The sequence below is a fragment of the Vombatus ursinus genome, unplaced genomic scaffold, assembly GCF_900497805.2.
Source record: "Vombatus ursinus unplaced genomic scaffold, bare-nosed wombat genome assembly UNPS02015411.1, whole genome shotgun sequence".
Classification (NCBI taxonomy): domain Eukaryota; kingdom Metazoa; phylum Chordata; class Mammalia; order Diprotodontia; family Vombatidae; genus Vombatus; species Vombatus ursinus.
In genome coordinates this window covers 1,295,244-1,312,583 of record NW_020955189.1, presented here as the reverse complement: position 1 = coordinate 1,312,583, position 17,340 = coordinate 1,295,244, and the positions used below count along the sequence as shown (strand labels likewise).

Below are 17,340 nucleotides of genomic sequence, written 5' to 3'. Positions count from 1 at the left end.
GTCCAGGAGTGTTAGGTAAATATGCCTCAATCCTACGTCCACTCCCCACCCAAGAGTCAGGAGCTGTGGGCACCCCCTGCCATCAGCAGCAAACTTAAATCTGACATGTGCAGGTGTGCGTGTGAGTACGTGTGTGCATGTGTGAGTACATGTCTACGTGTGAGTATATGTACATATATGCATGTGTTTGGTGGTGTACACGTGAGCGCGTGATTGCACGTGTGTGAGTACATATGTGCACATGTGAATGTGTGAGCGTGTGAGTACATGCATGTCTGTGTATATGTATGCGTTGAGTACATACATGCATGTGTATGTGTTTGAGCATGTATATGCCAGTATATTTATACGAATGCTCATGTGCTAGTACCTACATGCGTCTGAACATGTGAATGCAGCGTGTACAGGTGTGTATACATATGCACATGTGTGTGAGTGTGTGCATGTGTGTGAGTACACACTGCAGTGCATGTGAGTACACGTGTGTTTACATATAAATGCACGTGGCAGTATTTGCATGCATGTGCCTGTGTTTTCAGTGTGTCCATGTGTGAGTACATGCATGTGCGCACATGTGTGTGTGTGGTGGGTGCCCAGCTGTGCCAGTCCATGACTGTGAAGGAGGAGCCCACGGCCCTCGGGCCTACAGAGACGGGCATGAGAGCGGGCGCTCCCCTGGGTCTCCTGGCTCCCCAGCCTGCACGGGGCCTGGCCCTCGACCACGGGCTGGGGCTGGAGCGGCCACTCCCGACCAGTGGCCGGACGAACAGGTGGCCACGTGCACAAGGGCCAACTCTCCACACTCACCTTCCTTCTCGAGCTCGCTGACCCCGCAACGCTTCACCTTAAACTTGGCCAGGTACGGGGCCTTGGCAGCGCTGCAAAGAGGAGCGATGGGTGTGAGGCCTCCCCTCATGGCGATGGGGGGATCCTCACTCCCGCTGATGGCCCCCCAGGCCCAAACCTGGCTGCGGCTCACCTTTGCATCGGGGTTCCTGACTTGTAGTCAATGTCCAGCACAATGGACTCAGGGTTACTTGGGAGGTAGCAGCCTAGAATGGGAGGGAGCACATCAATCTGAGGGGCGTAGGCAGTGTGCCCCCCACCCCAAATCCAGGAGGTCACCAGCATTTCGGAGGGGCCTGGAACAGTGCTGAAGGCTGCAGCCCGACAGGGACAGTGGGCCGGCAGTTACCCATCTCTGGGCTAGCGTGCCCCACGCCGCCGGGGTCAGGGACCCAGGGCCGAGACGAGGCCGAGGAAGAGAGGAGACGCAGGGAAAGGAGGGTGTGTCCGGCTCGATGGCCTTCCCAGGCCTGGGGGGCCTTGAGTGCAGCTGCCTTCGGCTCCCTGCACACCTCTCCCCTCTCCTGTCATCGGCTCCCAGAGGCGCCAGCCCTTGCCTCACCTGGCCTGTGATGACAACCCCATGTCTCCCCAGCTGCTACAGCACAGGTGTCCCCACCCCTCAGTGACCTCCCTTGGCTCCTTGTTACTTCCAGCACCGTCTCTCCTCACAGCCTGGCCACTTCCTGCTTCCTCTGGGGTCTTACACTCGACCTGCCACCACATGTTCTAGGATCCAGCTACTGCCCTCCACGCCACTCCCAAACACGACACTGTCACCTCCCATCTCCAGGCCCTTGCAGTGGCTGGCCCCCAGGCCTTCCTTCAAGGAGCAGCTCAGACGGCCTCTTCTGTCCCCACCCTCCCAGCAGGTAGTGCCTCCCCTCCAGCTACTTGGTCCTTATTTTCTTTATCCTTGTTCTCTGCCTTTAGACTAGAGCCTCCTTGAGGGCAGCAGCCCCATCCCTCTGGCTGGGAGGCTCAGGGACAGCCTGAACCCTGCCTCCCAGCTGTGGTCAGGTGCCTGGTGCCCCATCGGGGCGGGGACAAAGCGCGTCCAGCTGGGAAACCCCCCCATCCTGTCCTCGGGGCCAACCAGGGCAAGCTGGCGCCTCGTGCAACCCCGGCCCTTCCTCCTGGCCCTCCAGTCTCCTCAGGTGCTCCCACGGGGTCCCTTCCCCACCTTGCCCAGGGACCAATGGGAATGTGGGGGAACAGTTCCCCACCCCCACGCCAAAGTCGGGCTGCAGAGGGAGTGGATGCCCCCCCCCCCCCGCCACGGAAGGCCTTCCCTCCTGCCCAGGCCGGGCACAGCCGCCAGGAGGACGAGGGGAGCACGACAGGCCCGGTGGTGCCAGGGCCGCTGGGGCACTTACACGGCTGCACCTTCACTTCAGCCAGGGCACTCAGACACGCTTTCTTCCGCTCGTCGCCTTTCGGGAAGGGCCTGGGAAAGCAGACAGAGTGGCTTCAGTGGCGCTTGAGGCAAAAAGTCCGTGCCTCCTCTGGGGGAGGAGGCTCAGCCCCTGAGGGGCTCCTACTACTAGGGGAGGCCACCCCATGTTGCTCAGGTGAACCTCTGCAGCCATCTCTCCCTCCCGCTCTGCCCCAAGGGGGCCCACCTCCTTCAGGAAGCCTCCCCAGATTTCCCCAGCTTTAAGCGCTCTGCCCTTCCTCAGGCACTGAGGTAGAATGACAGTGTTTCAGAGCTGGCCGGCAGGCTGGAGCTTAGTTACCCCAACTCGTGGCTCTTGGTCCTGGTCCCCTCCCTGGGCCCCCCAGCCTCTTCTCCTCCTAATTCCCATGTGGATCTCTAGACCACCAGCTTCTCCTACTAGCTCTGCTCCTAGGCCTGGGGCCTCTTAAAAAGGATTATTCAAGGGGCAGCTAGGTGGCATAATGGATACAGCACGGGTCCTGAAGTCAGGAGGACCTGAATTCAAATCTGGTCTCAAACCAAACACTTGACACTAGCTGTGTGACCCTGGGCAAGTCACTTAACCCCAATTGCCCAAAAAGGAAAAAAAAAGGGATTATTCAGAGGGAAACACACTCTTTCCTAGTGGTAGGGGCAGGGGCAGATGCGCCCCTACCCTGGGGGGCCCACAGGACTCTCCAAACGCAACCTGAGACTTTTTTGGCTACTACTTCACAAGTTTGTCTAATAATGAACTTGTGGTCCACTAAGACCTCAGACAAATTTCCCCACATAAGCTACTTTGAAGCCAGGCTTCTGGTTTTCTGGTCATCAAGTGGTCACATCAGTACCTTCACATAAAAACATAATTAGAACAGCTCCGTTCAGCCCACTCATGAGAACCCTGTGAAAACAAGCAGTAAATACTGCCAGGCCCCCCGGGGGATGAGGAGGCGAGCCTGAGAGGGGTCTCCGCCTCACTGGGAGAGCCTCTCCCAAGGTGGGGTGCCTTCTCCCCTCCAGAGCCCCAGCAAGGGCCGGGCAACTCACTTGATTATGGCTGACACGTTGGTGATCTTGTTAAAGAAATCGAACTCCCGCTGATAGAAGTCCTTAGCAGGGCCTGACAGGGAGCCCGTGATCTCCTCCACCAGCTGCTCCAAGAGCTCCCCGATGTCCGCTGAGGGGGAGCAAGAGAGCCGTCACGCTCACGGAGAGCGTGGCCAGAGCTGGACCCGGCAAGGGGATCCCTGGGGAGCAGAGCTGAGGGGATGGTGGCCACGAGGGGCTTCTCCACGCCCGCCCCCAGCGCCCACCCCTGCTCTCAAAGGACTCTGAGTCAGATGGTGCAAAAGCTGACTCTTCTGCCCTCTTCACAGATTGGGAGACTAAGGCAAGGGACACGCGGCAGAACTCTGTCCAAGGCCAGGAACATTTCGAGCGCGTGGGGCTGCCTGGGGTCTCTGACCAACCCAACCCCAAAGGTGAAGCAACAGAAACAAAGGCAGAAGACCCCTTCAAGCCCAAGGCCTCGATTTTTCCTCTGGGAGAGTGGGCTGTGAGCCAGGACTGGGGGGATGGGCAGGGTGGATGGGGGGCCGCGGCACAGCCAAACACTACTCACGGTCCTTCTGGTGGCCTTCTTCATCCAGGAAGACGTTGGTCTTCATGTTCCAGATAAACTGGTGCGCCAGGAGCTGGGACTTTGACGCTGCCCACAGGATGTACTCCCGGACGTAGCCCATCTGCAATCGGACCAGGGCCCCCGGGCGCCCCTCGCGCCCCAGGGAAGGTGTGCACAGGTGAGGGAGGAAGCCGTGGCCGTGTGACCCCTGCTGCCCCCTCGTGGCCAAAATGAGCGCAGCCCCGCCCAGCCACAGTCCCACGGGGTGGGGGGTGGGGCAAGCTTCTCCTGCCGCCTGCCCAGGTTTGGCCCCCACAGCTGCCCATGGGCCGGCAGAGTGCTGGGGGGCGTCCCCACCACGGCTATCCCACGGACAGGCCCCTGCTTCTGCATATCCCACCAGGGACCCTCCCTGGGGAGCCAACGTCCCCCTCTCAGGCTGAGGAGTCAAGATCCCGCCTTGTCTTCTCTCCCAAAGCCAGGGCCCTGGGGCGGGGGGAGAGGTCCTTCCTGGGCCACTGACCTCCCACGGTTCCTCCCAATCAGGCCTTTTCCCCACACTTTTTGAAGGATAAAATTAAAGTAGACCAGGAACTCCTAAACTGCTCTGTTGGGGCCGAGAGTGCTGCAGAAGACCCCGTTGAGGAGGTGAAACCCTGATGACCTGGGGTCTGCCTAAGGATGCCTTGCTGTGGGCCTACAGCCGGCGCCTGGCCCCTGCCCTCACGGCCTCCTGCCTCTGCCCTCGGGCCCCTGGGCCCTCTCCTGCTGCCTGTGCTTGGCCCCCGTGTGCCCAGACCCCTGGCTCATCGATCAAACAACCGTCACGGCCTCCATGAGGGGAGGGCAGCCGCTGGCAGGGAGAGCCTCACCTTGTCATACCTCAGGGCCTGCACAATCTGGGGGATGTAGAACAAAATGGCGTCCTAGGAAGGGGAGACAAAAGCCAGGATTAAAGAGGAAAATCAAGACAAAAACCAGCCAAGATTAAATGAAGCAAAGGTGGCCTAAGGCCCCTGCCCACAGCTGGCTCCCCCAGAGGCGCCAAAGTGCTCGCTCCGTCATGGGTGAGGGAGCATCTGTGAGATGGGCTCCCCGGGCTGCTGGGCACAGACTGGCTCTGACTCCCAGGAGGACGTGCTCGGGAGCTGCCAGGGCAGGAATGGGCTGACGCCGCTGCAGAGCAGCTCTTGCTCTACTCAAAGCTCAGAAGACAAGAACCTCCCCGTTACAACCGGCCAGGCCTAGGGTGAAGGCTGGGCCCGTGGGCAGGGTGTGGGGGGCCCAGGAGGGGGTCTTACCGGAGGAAAGGACCGCAAGACTTTGACTCCATACTGTGCGGTGAGGGGGTGGGGCGGGTACATGCTGGAGAAGTAGGAGAGGCCGGTGGGCGGGTCTGTCGGGGCCCAGCACAGCACATGGCTGAGCTCGGGGGCGTCTGCATCAATTGTGTGCCAGGTCACCAGGTACTGGAGGGGAGGGACCAGAGGCTGCTTCAGCGACGTGCCCATGCATGACGCCCACTCGCTTCTCCTCCATAAAATGTGGCCAAGAGCCCAGGCATGCCCAGGCTCACAGGGAGAGGTCATCGCTGCTCTCAGTGTGTTTGCACAGAGGGTGGGAGGAGGGAGAAGCAGGGCTGGGGGTGCAGCAAAGACCCCCTGGGGTGTAGCAGCAATAGCCTTCCAGCCAGCACAGATCAAAACACTCCACGCCTGGGGGCTCCATGGCAAGCACCAGGCAAACCCAGATGGGGAAACTGAGGCTCAGAGCAGCCCCTGGTGGAGCTGGGTCCCCAAAGCAAAGGACGCACCCTGGCCTCCTCCTGAAACAGCAACAGGCCGTGAGCCCGAGGGAGCAGCAGGGGAGCAGCGGGGAGGGAGGGCCGCTACCTTGATGGCCTCTGGCAGGTCGCTGACGGCGCCCGGGTCCAGCCGTACCAGCCGCGTCACCTCGGTGCCGATGGCTTCCGTATTCTTGAATCTGAGACAGACGGGGACAGATGAGCACTAACAGATACGGGCCTCAACGTCAACAGAAAAAGGTGAGACAGAAAAGTCGAGTCAAACCCCTGGCAGACAGGAGGAGGCCTGGCCGCAACGGGCTGGACGGTCTGGACAGCTCCGCTGACCTCCTTCCCCAGCGGGCACCGTCTGATCAGCCTGGAGGGCACCGAGAAAGCAGACACCAGCCTCTCCTCTGGCCAAGGGCAGAGCTGGTGCCTGCTCACCCCAGGAGGGGAAGCCCCTGCCACCGCAGGTTGGCCCCCACTTGGCCATTTCAAAGCTCCCAAGAGCTGCCCAGACTGGACTAGACCATTTAGGGGCTGCATGCCTGACCCTGGGCCCTGGGTCACGGCATGAAGGAAGGGGGCAAAGGCAAGTTCTCCCAGCCCTGAGGCCAGGCTCGCCACTCCATGACTCCCCCCCCAGCCTGCCTCCATTGGGGCACAGTCTGGGAGGGAAGAACAATCCCTCCTGTTTTTCTGAAGCCCTCAGGGAAAAGAACAATAGCTAATGTGCAGCATGTGGAGGTTTGCCAGGCATCATTTCCTTGGCAGCCTTTTCTGCCCAGCCTCCTTGGCCTGGCATTCAGAAACCCCCTGCCTTTCCAATCTCACCATGAGCTTTTCATCCTCATGGACGAACACAGGGATGGCCCCGAGGGGGCTGCCCACCTGCCTCTGGCCCCCACATGGCTTCGCTGGAGCCACTTCCCTGCCTCCTTCCTGGGCGCCCACCTGGAGGGCAGCTGCACGGCCAGGTGCGGGGAGATGCTCCAGGCCAGGTTCACGTTGTCCTTCCACTGTTTCTCGCTCAGGCTGACGTACTTGGACCTCCAGTTGGCCACGCTGCTCTCCCCGGCCTGGTCCAGCTCCAGCTCGGGGGCTGACAGTGGGTTGTACCACGTGATCAGACGTTCGATCTCTGTAGCCTGAAAGAACCAAGAAGAGGGTCAGCCCCTCCCCTATGCAGGAGAGCTCACGTTGAGCCTGGCACAGCTGGCACCAGGCCTGTGGGCAGGTGGGTGGCACCCGGATGAGGCGGCTGAGGCCCAGCACTCAAGGCCAGCTGGCACGCCAGCGTCAGGCTGTCTGCCACAGCAGCGCTCGCTCCATTGCCGCGAGGCTCAGGGAGAAGGGGTGACGGCAGGGCCAGGTCTTCTGGGCCGAGGCCAGAAGCCTCCACGCTGCCTCTGGCCACAGGCAGATCATTTCAAGCGGCTCTGAGGAGCCAGTCCACGCTTAAAGCCACGTGCACGGCCCCAGCATTTCCAGGAAAATGGTGAGAACGGCCTCTGCCCTGCCCACCTCCAAGGCCAGATTGAAGAGAGGGCTCTGGGAACTTGTGATAGGGGCATGATGGGGACATGCATGGAGGCCCTGCAAGGCTGGAGGACCCCTGACTGCCCTTCCTTATACACCGGAAAGGAATTTTGGTAGCAGAGAGAGGCCTGGGGTTTGGGGACCTGTTTTGGGTCATTAAATAACTGGGCACTTTCCCAGGAGTTGTCTGATGCCCTCAGCAGATGGCTGGGTGCACAATGGATAGAAGCCTGGGCCTGGAGTTGAGAAGACCCCAGTGAGAATCTTGCCCCAGGCCCTTAGGAGCTGGGTGACCCTGGATAAGTCTCTTCATTTGCCAGGGCCTCAGTTTCCTCACTTGTAAAATGAGGGGCTGGGCTCAGGGCTGCCGAGGTTCCTCCTGGACAAGTGGGCTGTGGCAGCTCCCGATGTGCACCCAGACAACACGCATTCCCCGAGGCGTGCCTGTGGACTTTGTGCCATTAGCCCAGAGCTCCCCACAGACAGGAATGCATCAGGGGGACTTGGGCACTATGGGAAACCCTTCGGTTTCCACTTTGCATCTCATCCGACCTGTGACTGTCACGAGTAGCTTTTTTTTTTTAGAGAGGCAATTGGGGTTAAGTGACTGGCCCAGAGTCACACAGCTAGTGAGTGTTATGTGTCTGAGGCCAGATTTGAACTCAGGTCCTCCTGACTCCACTGCACCACCTAGCTGCCCCTCACGAATAGCTTTAATGAGCAGGTGGCTTCTGGTTTTATCAGGCAGGGTTAGGGCAGCCGTCTGGCACCGCACGCAGCCTTGGGCAGGGGCTCTGAGGCCAACGATGGACAGACAACCAGCTCCCTGTAATATCTGGAGCACGGGGACGGGAGGCCAGCACAAGCTGGGGGAGCCGGGAAAGGCCTCCCAGATGAGGGGACCCTTGGCTGGTTGGCTGCCGCCCCTCCTTCTCAAAGGGGACCAAAAGCACGTCACTGTGCCACTCAAGGTCCAGGGTGTCCAAATGTGGCTGATCGCGTCAGTACGAGCTCAGAGGGCTCTCCCACATCAGGCACAGATGGTCCGTGTGAACCTTCGGGCGGGATTCTCTTCATCTGCACATCTCGCGTTTCTTCTGAGCTCCTTCGATTCTGTTTTGCTCAGAGCGCAGCACCTTCTCTGATGAAGGCATGCCATGCTGGGTGGTCTTGTGCCAGTGTCTCCCATGGCACACAATCAGTTCCAGTTATTTTTTTTTTTTCTGTGAGGCAATCAGGCTTAACTGACTTACCCAGGGTCACCTAGCTAGGAAGTGCAAAGAGTTTGAGGCTGGATTTGAACTCAGGTCCTCCGGACTCCAGGGCTGGCGCTCTATCCCCTGCACCACCTAGCTGCCCCTTAAGGGTGTCTTAAAGGAAGCCAGAAGGTGGCAGTGAGGAGGAGAGCCTGTAAGGTGTGTGCCACGGCCAATGCAAAGACTCAGTGGTGAGAGGTGGGGCGTTGGGAGACGGTCCAGGGGAAGAAGCCAGACGGAGGGCTTGCTCCCCGCTCCTTGAGACCCCCTGGGAGGGAGGGGCCCATGCTTTGGGAGGATGGCAGCTGAGTGGAGGAGAATCAGGCCCGGGGAAGCCCTGCTGAGGCCACCGCAGGGGGCAGCGGGAACGAGGGCTTGAGTTGGGGATGACACACCCTGAGACGAGTGCTGGGGATGAGGAGACCCCCCCTCAGCCCCGCCCCCAAGGTGCTCCTGGTGCTAAAGGGGCTTCCTGCAGAAGGAGGGCCTTCATCCGGTACCACGCCCTTTTGGGGGCTGTCTTCCCCGTGAGAATGGAAGCTTCCAGGGGCCAGCTTGCTTCTTGCTGGTACCCCAGTGCTCAGCACACCGCCTGGCACATCACAGGCATTTAATAAATGCTTGACCGACTGACCATCCTGGACCGCGATATGACGGTTCTAAGAGTTCATGATAAAAATCTCTGGGGAACTGACTGAAGACGGCAGGAACCCACGCTGGAGGGGCCCACTGAGGCACTGCTAGGAACAGGGGCAGCCATCCCAGGAATGACCCGGCCCAGCCGGGGGTCCCCTGGAGCCTGGTAATGTCTCAGGAAGGCTGCGGCACCCTCTGGCCCCCTGGCGCCCCCCTCCTCCCAGCTTCTCCTTCTCCTTGGCTGCGTTTGGAGCCTCAGCAGCTGTCCCACCCGGCTGTCCTGGCAAGTAGGACAAGTGTTTGCTGGTGGCCGTGGGTTCCACTTGTATCTTGAGCACATCCTGCCGCAGGCCCTCCCATGCAGAGGACCAAGAGCTAAGATGAAGTTTAGAGAGGGGGCCCCCTGCCCCTCACTCTGTCACCACCACGGCTGGGCTGAGCACCATCTGCAATGTCTGTGGGGTGCGAGCTGCTCTGACCAAGTGGCCGGCCAGCCGCCCAACGCCGAGCCCCCTCAAGCAGACCCCACCTGGGGCCAGGGCCCTCGACCCGACAGGGCAGGTGCGTCCCTGGTAGGCCACGAAGAGGCTGGCGTTAGAGCACGTGGCAGACCGTGGCCTACCAACCCAAAGGCTGCCGTGGCAAGGGGGGGGGGGGGGAGGGACCGTCACCTGCCAAATGCACTGACTCACCAGAAGGGACAGCAGCAGCGTCCGCCGCTTCATGTAATACTTGTGCAGCTGGGTGCCTCTGTTGGTTTTCTTGGACATCCCTTGACCGGAAAGAGAGAAAGAGTGAATTTCTCCGTAAGTGTGGCCGTCCGGTTCAGTTCCCAGGTCACTGCGGCGGACGGCAAACCACGCACAGCCTGGCCGAGGCTCCGTGGCCGGCCCAGGAAGGGCCGCCCGGTGCCCGTCTTGGTCTTCCTCATCTCGTGAGCACTTGGACTCTAGGTGGAGAGCAGGGCTGGGGCTGCACCAGCCTCGCTATCCCAATGCTGAGCCCGGGGCCTCCCCCAATGCTGGCCAGCTGCGGGCCTCGCCACTCTAGCTGCCGGCGCAGTCTCTTCCTCAGGCCCTCCCTGTCCTACAGCCGGCTGCGCTAACCAGGGGCTACGATGAGCATGATGGGATGGAGGTGCTGATGGCGGAGCACAACGATGATGATGGCGCAGCAAGCTCAAGCAAGGACTCAGGCCGGTGGACGTGGACTGAGCACTTGCTGAGGAGAGAAAAGACAAGGCGGGCGCATGAACAAAGAACTAGATGACCTGATTTCTTGGAGATGGTTGACATGCCGCTGGACAGAGGGTAAGTATTGATCCAGCCCTGGGTGGCTTGCTGTCGAGAGCCGACGGTAATGTCCAGGTTACTCCGAGTGTCTTGGTTATCTACAGTCAAACACAACACGGGAGCCTGAAACGAAGCCTCTCGAGAGAAAGCACACGGGGTTAGTTACTCTGCGCTATCCCGCAGCAGAGGGGGCGCCGTGGCCTGAGGCGGCTGGCGGTTGCTCTGGGTGCAGAGGCCATTCTGTGTGCTGGCCCCGCGGGCGAGGCTGCCCCGGCCATCTCCCTCTGGGGGCCTCCATTCTCTCCCCTGCTCCAAACCATCTTCCTGACACACCACTCTGAGGGCCACGCTTGTCTGCTGAGCTTCTGGGGGCTGCGCGCCATTTGCTGAGCCAAGGTCCCCCCTCTTTGCCTGACCTCCACAGTCTCTGCTGCCCAAGCCCATGCACATTACGGGCTCTCTCCTGAGCCCTCCAGGCTCCCATCTCCACACCTCGGCTCATCTCTCCACTGTCTGCAATGGCATCACTTTCCCTCTATGCCAAGTGAACTCTTGCCCACGGTCTACAGCTCAGCTAGAATCCTACCTCCTCCAGGAAGCCTTCCCAGATTCTTGCCTTCAACCTCACAACTCATTCCTGACATTATCTCGTCCCACTGGCTATGACATATGTGTGTACCTAATTCCTCAGCTGGGGGTGAGCCCCTGCACACTGGGCTGCCTTCACTGGGGCTTGGGGCCTCTCTCAACATTTGGCACACCACGCCTTGTGCAAAGCGGACAACTAAGCATGTGCTCAACTGGACTGCTGGGAAATCCGCCCAGGGCCCTAAGCGGCTTCTAGAACCAGGGCCGACGCCTCTGGCGCCCACGCTTCAGAAAGGGCACATCCCAGCCCTTCTCCTCCTGCCCCTGCTTGGGAGGTACAAGGAAGCAGACTGTGGGCAGAAGCAGCAGATCTCCAAGAGCAGCCTACAAGACTCCTGCGCAAGAAATGCTCTGAAAGGGGATCCTGGCAAGAACTTGGTGGGATCAGATGCCTCTGCAGTCCCCTGGGACTGCGGGAGCTGAGCCCCCCACCGGTGGAGGTCCTCCTGGTTGGGGATTCCTGTGGCCCTCCCGGGACTGGGTGAGACACCACTGAGGAGTGTTCCAGCTCTGGACGTCTAAGATGCTAGGTTCTAGCACACATTCTAGGACGGTAAAGCCTGGTCCTCCAGAAACCTCGGGATCCTTCTGGGTAGCCAAGGGCTTGCCCCTTCTTAGGGAAGCGTGAAGTGAGGAACAATCTTTCTAAAGCACACGGTGCCCTCACTGAACTCCTGAATCTTTATGAACGTCCAAGACTGGGCCTTAACACGCTGATGCCCTGAAGGACTCCGGGGGAGGAGGACTCCATGGCTCCCAGCTGCTGGGCACATGTGTGCCCTTGGCTCTGTCTCTTCCCCGGTCATCAGGAGGTAGCACGAGCAGCACCAGGCGCTGCTGTCTGCAGGATGCTGAGCTTAGCCGCGGTCCCCACCCTTCTCACCTGAAGACCACGTAAGCGCATCTGTAAAGTAAGAGTCGGGGGACTCCGGCTGGCAGAGGGGAGCTCGGTTTTGGTGGCTTCCTTACTGGCTCGGCTCTTAGAGGAGGTGGTGGGGGGATGGAAAGTAAGGTGGGGAGGTGAATGGGCCAGATGGTGGGCTCCAGCCACACCCTCCCAGGCCCAGGGCCATACTCACCTGGGGGCACAAGCTGGCTGGCAGTGAGGTACTTCTTATCGGAGAACATGGCAGTCCAGAACTTGATCAAGATGCTGATGTCCTCACGCAGCTGGTTTTCTCCTTGGGTAGGGAACCTTGGGGGACAGCTGAAAACAACCAGAAGAGAAAGGAGGCTCAGAGTCTAAACAAGCCGTGAGCCTTCAGAAGTTAGGCCATGCCCATGGCATCACCTGTGATCCCTAACACAGGCCGGGCTGTGCGTCAGCCATCAGTCAGTCAACATTTATCAAGTACCCGCTGTGTGACAGGCCCTGGGTAAGGCCCTGCCTGCCAGGAGCTGGCAACAAGTAGATCGATGGATACCAAGGCAGCTTCATATAGCACAAACAGGAAGTCATTAACAGGGAAGGTCATGGAATGCTTCCTGGAGGAGGTAGGATTTTAGCTGGGACTTACAGGAAGCCTGGCAGATGAGTAGTCAGAGTGGAGGAGGGAGAGCATTTCAGGCTTGGGGGATGGCCAGAGAGAATGCCCAGAGCTGGGAGATGGAGGTCGTGTTCATGAATGGCCAAGAGGCTGGGGTCATGGGATCAAAAAGTATGTGTCGGGGAGTGAGGTGTAAGTAAAGGGCAGCTAGGTGGTGCAGTGGATAGAGTACTGGGCCTGGAGTCAGGAGGACCTCAGTTCAAATCCAGCCTCAGACACTTCCTAGCTGTGTGACCTTGGGCAAGCCACTTTACCGCTGTCTGCCTCAGTTTCCTCATCTGCAAAATGGGGATAATAATAGCCCCTGCCTCCCAGGGTTGTTGTCAGAATCTACTGAGATAAAAATTTGTAAAGGCCTTAGCATAGTGCCTGGCACATACTAGGTGCCACATAAATGTTAGCTATCATCACTGTCATCATTATAATTAAGAATTCTGGAAAGGTAAGAGGGGATGGGGTTAAGAAGGGCCTTGAAGGCCAACCAGAGCATTTTGTGTTTGCTCCTACAGGCCACAGGGAGCTGCTGGAGTTAATTGAGTAGGGGGTGGCATGGTCAGACCTGCACTGTAGGAAAATCCCTCTGCTGCCTGACCCCCCAGGGTCTCCGTATTTGCTTTGCACTGCAAAAGATTCTTGATTTCATCAGCACAAGGGCTCCCTGCCACCAGCTCAGGAAACAGCAACCCCCCCCCCCGCCCCCACTATGGGCAGGGGTCTTCCTGCACTCTGCTGGGCATCTCTGGTTGGTAGCAATGACATCGGAAGGCAGTGAGGTCAGCGGTTCTTGAGGAGATCACTCTACTCCATCCCTGGACCCATTGGGGGCTGGTGGGTAGGCCAGATCTCCTGGAGCCTGGAGCTCCCCCAGCTACCATGAAGGCTCAGTGACAGCAGCACTGATAAAGCATCGAAGCTTGGCCCATTTTACAGATGAGGACATTGAGGGTGATTGTCCTTGGTCAGCCAGCTCTGAGGAAGGATTCAAACTCATGCCTCCCTGGACTCCCAGCCTGGCCGTCTCCTACTTTCCCACATGGGCTCGACAGCTTTGGGGGTGGGGTTGCAGTGTAAGATACTTAAGGCTCTACCATCCTCATCACAGCCCAGAGCAACCCACAAAGCGCTCTGGAAACGGCAAAACATCACCTTGGTGTCCCCCTGGGCCACAAAGGTGGGGCACGAAGCAGGACGGAAAGAGCCAGGGAGAGCCGAGTTCAAACCCTGCCTGGCCGGCAATTCTGGCCCATCTCGGAGAGCCAGGAAGCCCCTGACGCCCCAGGTGGCTCTTGGATTGATGGACGGATGAATGGATGAGAGCAAGTTGGGCATGCTAAGACTGCGAGGAGCACTTTTGCTGGGAGCGCCTGTGCTCCTGAAATCCCAGGGGCTGGTGATGGCGCCTGGAGCTGCCAGGCCAAGCTGGGCAGGCTTCAGGCACCGACTCCAGCTCCTCCCCCACCACCCCCAGGGATGCTGAAGTGGGAGGGCCACGCTACCAGTCGGAGCAGCCCCGCCACATGGGAGGGCTGTCACCTGCACCTGTGACTCCCATATAGCCGCTGAGGCGGGCACCGTGAGAGAGCCGTCTTCATCCTTGCTAAGGAATACAAGCAGGGGAGTGAAGGGAAATCCAGCCGCTACAGTAATGAGGCGCCATTGCCATGCCTTCTCGGCTCTGAGAAGGCGAGTCACAGAGCAGAAAGAGAGGCCGTGGGGCCAGGGCAGGGCTGTGTGCAGGGTTCCTGGGGATCCAGGAGAGGAGGGCGTACCTGAAGTAGTCAAAGGCAGTCGAATACACCTTCTCGCGCAGGACGTTGCGGATGGTGGCGTTGGGGACCACATCAGCATGCAGCAGTGACAGCCCGAGGGTCAGCAGCCTGGAAGAGGGGAGGCCACAGGGGTACACGCTCAAGGCAGGAGAATGCCAGTGACCCAGAGGCCCTCTGCCCCGCCCCCCAGGGTCAGTGTAAAGGGCGAGGACAACACAGCCCACACGCGAAGGCAGAACCTGGGCCGAGCCTTAGAGTCACCAGGGAGCGGGACAGGACATCCTGCTGAGGGCCCCAGACACCCGGGGCTCAGAGCTCTGATTCGGACCCTGCCTCGCCATGGCACCAGGGGCCTGGTGCCTTCTTGAGGAATGCCGCTTCAAAGCCGAGGCGTGGCTGCCACAATTACTCACAAGCAAATCATTTACAATAATATTGAAAACCAAAACCCTGCACTCAGCCCGTTCCCTCATCCGCTAAACATGGGCCATGACCCTGGCAGTGTCTAAGCCCCAGGGTTGGAAGACAGGGGCATGGAGGATGGCACACTCTTCAGACATCACCAACGTCTGTCACTGAAAATATAACACTGCTAAAAGGGTACAACAGAAACCTGATGTCCCATCGTGCCTGATTACCGTTGGCTGAATCCACAGCACTGCCTGCTTGGGGCCAAGGCAACAGAGGTCTGAAAAGTCACTCCCCTGGATCAGGTCTGCCCCTCATGGGAGGCACAGTAGGTGGCATCTGTCCCCCCCTCCTGTGGGACACACAGTAGGTGGCATCTGTCACCTTGCAGGATGCACAGTAGGTGGCATCTGTCCCCTTGCAGGATGCATAGTAAGTGGCATCCATCCCCTCATGGGATACACAGTAGGTGGCACCTGCCCCTCACGGGATCCACAGTAGGCGGCACCCATCCCCTTGTGGGACACACAGTAGGTGGCATCTGTCCTCTTATGGGATGCATAGTGGGTGGCAGGCCTGGGCCTCTGGTCCAGGGACAAATTGTAGGGGAGGTAGAGGGTTTTAGAGGAAAGGTGTGGGGCTGGGGCTCAGGAGACTCATTAACTGTGGGATAGCAGGCCAGTCACTCTCCTCTCTTTAATCCTAGTTAACCTATCTGAAAAAAGCGGGCACTCGTACGGCCCTTGTTCCACCAGCCTGGGAACCAGGAGGGTTTGGATGCCACTCTCAGCTCGCCCCTTACTGGAGCCAGGCCTCAGTTTTCTCCTCTGTAAAGGAAGGGCCCTCCCTGGAGACACAAGAGAGGCTTACTTGAAGCGGGGGCCGATGGCCGCCACATGCCGGTTCATGCTGCCCTTGGTGCCCCCGATGTTTAGCGACATGGAACGCTGGAGGAGGCTGGAGAAGATTTCCACCTGGTCTGAGCTGCAGTACTTGGCGATCTCAAACCTCTGCACCAGGAACTGTGGGCAGACACAGGCCGTGGGATGGAGCTCCCGGAGGGCGCCCGCTGCCCAGCCTTCAACTGCTTCATGGCCCGCTCATCCGGCCTCGTCCCCAGGCCCTTCATGGCCTGGCACTACCCAGCCTTCCCAGATTGATCGCGCACACCTGACAAACGAGGCGGCTTCCTGCTCCCAAGACACACTCTGTGCTTTCCCACCTTGGCACCTCTTCCACTTTCATAACCATCTGTTACCCCCCGCCCTTCAGGAAGTCTTCCCTAATCTCTCTGGGGGTAAACAAAGGTCCCTCTTCAACCTCACGGAACACTTTTTTCCTCTCTAATGTGTTTGTGTCTCACCCCCCTGCCTGAGAGCAGGGTCTGACTCCTCTCTGGGCTCCGTACCTCCCCACTCCCCAGCCCGTGCTCGGCATTGAGCAGATGCTTAGGCACCTGGCTGCCGTGGCCAGGCCCCTCTCCCCAGGCCCTGAGAGGGTGGGCCGGGGGGCACTCACGTCAATCCAGATGTAGTGCGGCGTCACCTCGGGGGGACATGGCTTCGGCTGGCTCACTTCGGAAGCTGCCAAGGGATCCGCTTCCTTTGTCTCCACAGAAAAGAGCCCGTATTTCTGCTCCACTGTCATCTGCCAGGCACCGGCCATCTCCCGCATGAACTAGAAATACGAGATGCCCGCTTAGAGTCCCGTGAAGGAGCCGGAGCACGGGGAGATCGGCAGAGACCCCAGGATTCCAAGTCACTGCTCTGTCAGGCCCGGTTACCCCCAAGAAGTGTGGGCCTCAGTTAATGCCTGTGAAAAGGGATCGTGCCACCCAGGGTCACATGCACAGTGGCCACCCAAGACCTGCTCCCACAGGCCAGATGCTCTGAGCTGCTCCCTCAGTAATGCCACCTCTGGAGAGGTGGCAGACAGAGCCCAGGCCTTGGTGGCAGGAAGCCCTGAGGGCTGTGTGGTTCTGGCCAAGTCAGCCTATCTCTCTGACCTCAGTTTTCTCCTCTGTGCCTGGTGACCTCTAACATCCATTTCTGCTCCAAATTTCTATTCTGAGGAAGTCCTGGAAGGTGAAATGAGAGTGCCAGCAAACCCCAGACCTTTGGAATTGGAACAGATCTTGGAGATCTGGGACAAGCTGTCATCAACATTCATGCTGACAGGGAGCTCATTGCCTACCAGGCGAAGCACAGTCTTGCAATGGAATGCCCTCAGGTCCATCCTGACAACACACAAGGCCTGGCCTGCACCCCTAACCCGGGAGGACGCAGGGGAGAAGTGCTGGGGGCACAGGGGCTGCTGTCAGGCCCCAGGCCCATGCTGGGTGGCGGTTGTCCTTGATTCACTCGCTGGAGCCACGTTTCAGTGGGTCCGACTGTAGCCGATCAGACCAGCAAGAGCTCAGCATAGTCCATGTGGACATTTGGGGTGGATCCTCCACATCTGAACACCCTGCATTTCCTTCGTGCGGTTTCCATTCTGCTCTGCTCACGGAGCACAGCGCCTTCTCTGAGGAGGGCACGCCATGCTGGGCGGTCCTGTGCCAGTGTCTCCCATG

The 17,340-nt window shown here is 59.3% G+C and overlaps 1 protein-coding gene across 1 annotated transcript in view; it reads right to left on the bottom strand.

Moving 5' to 3' along the window:
- PI4KA (phosphatidylinositol 4-kinase alpha) overlaps window positions 1–17,340 on the bottom strand; it is a 140,615-nt gene that overhangs the window by 13,536 nt on the left and 109,739 nt on the right. The window contains exons 33-47 of the mRNA XM_027847472.1: window positions 16,287–16,445; window positions 15,639–15,790; window positions 14,361–14,468; window positions 12,124–12,251; window positions 10,375–10,494; window positions 9,797–9,876; window positions 6,628–6,821; window positions 5,780–5,870; window positions 5,189–5,356; window positions 4,760–4,813; window positions 3,888–4,008; window positions 3,314–3,443; window positions 2,223–2,293; window positions 980–1,052; window positions 808–878 (exon numbers count right to left, since the gene is read on the bottom strand). Of these exons, the coding sequence (XP_027703273.1) occupies window positions 808–878; window positions 980–1,052; window positions 2,223–2,293; window positions 3,314–3,443; window positions 3,888–4,008; window positions 4,760–4,813; window positions 5,189–5,356; window positions 5,780–5,870; window positions 6,628–6,821; window positions 9,797–9,876; window positions 10,375–10,494; window positions 12,124–12,251; window positions 14,361–14,468; window positions 15,639–15,790; window positions 16,287–16,445 (1,720 nt within the window). The remainder of the gene's footprint in view (window positions 1–807; window positions 879–979; window positions 1,053–2,222; window positions 2,294–3,313; window positions 3,444–3,887; window positions 4,009–4,759; window positions 4,814–5,188; window positions 5,357–5,779; window positions 5,871–6,627; window positions 6,822–9,796; window positions 9,877–10,374; window positions 10,495–12,123; window positions 12,252–14,360; window positions 14,469–15,638; window positions 15,791–16,286; window positions 16,446–17,340) is intronic.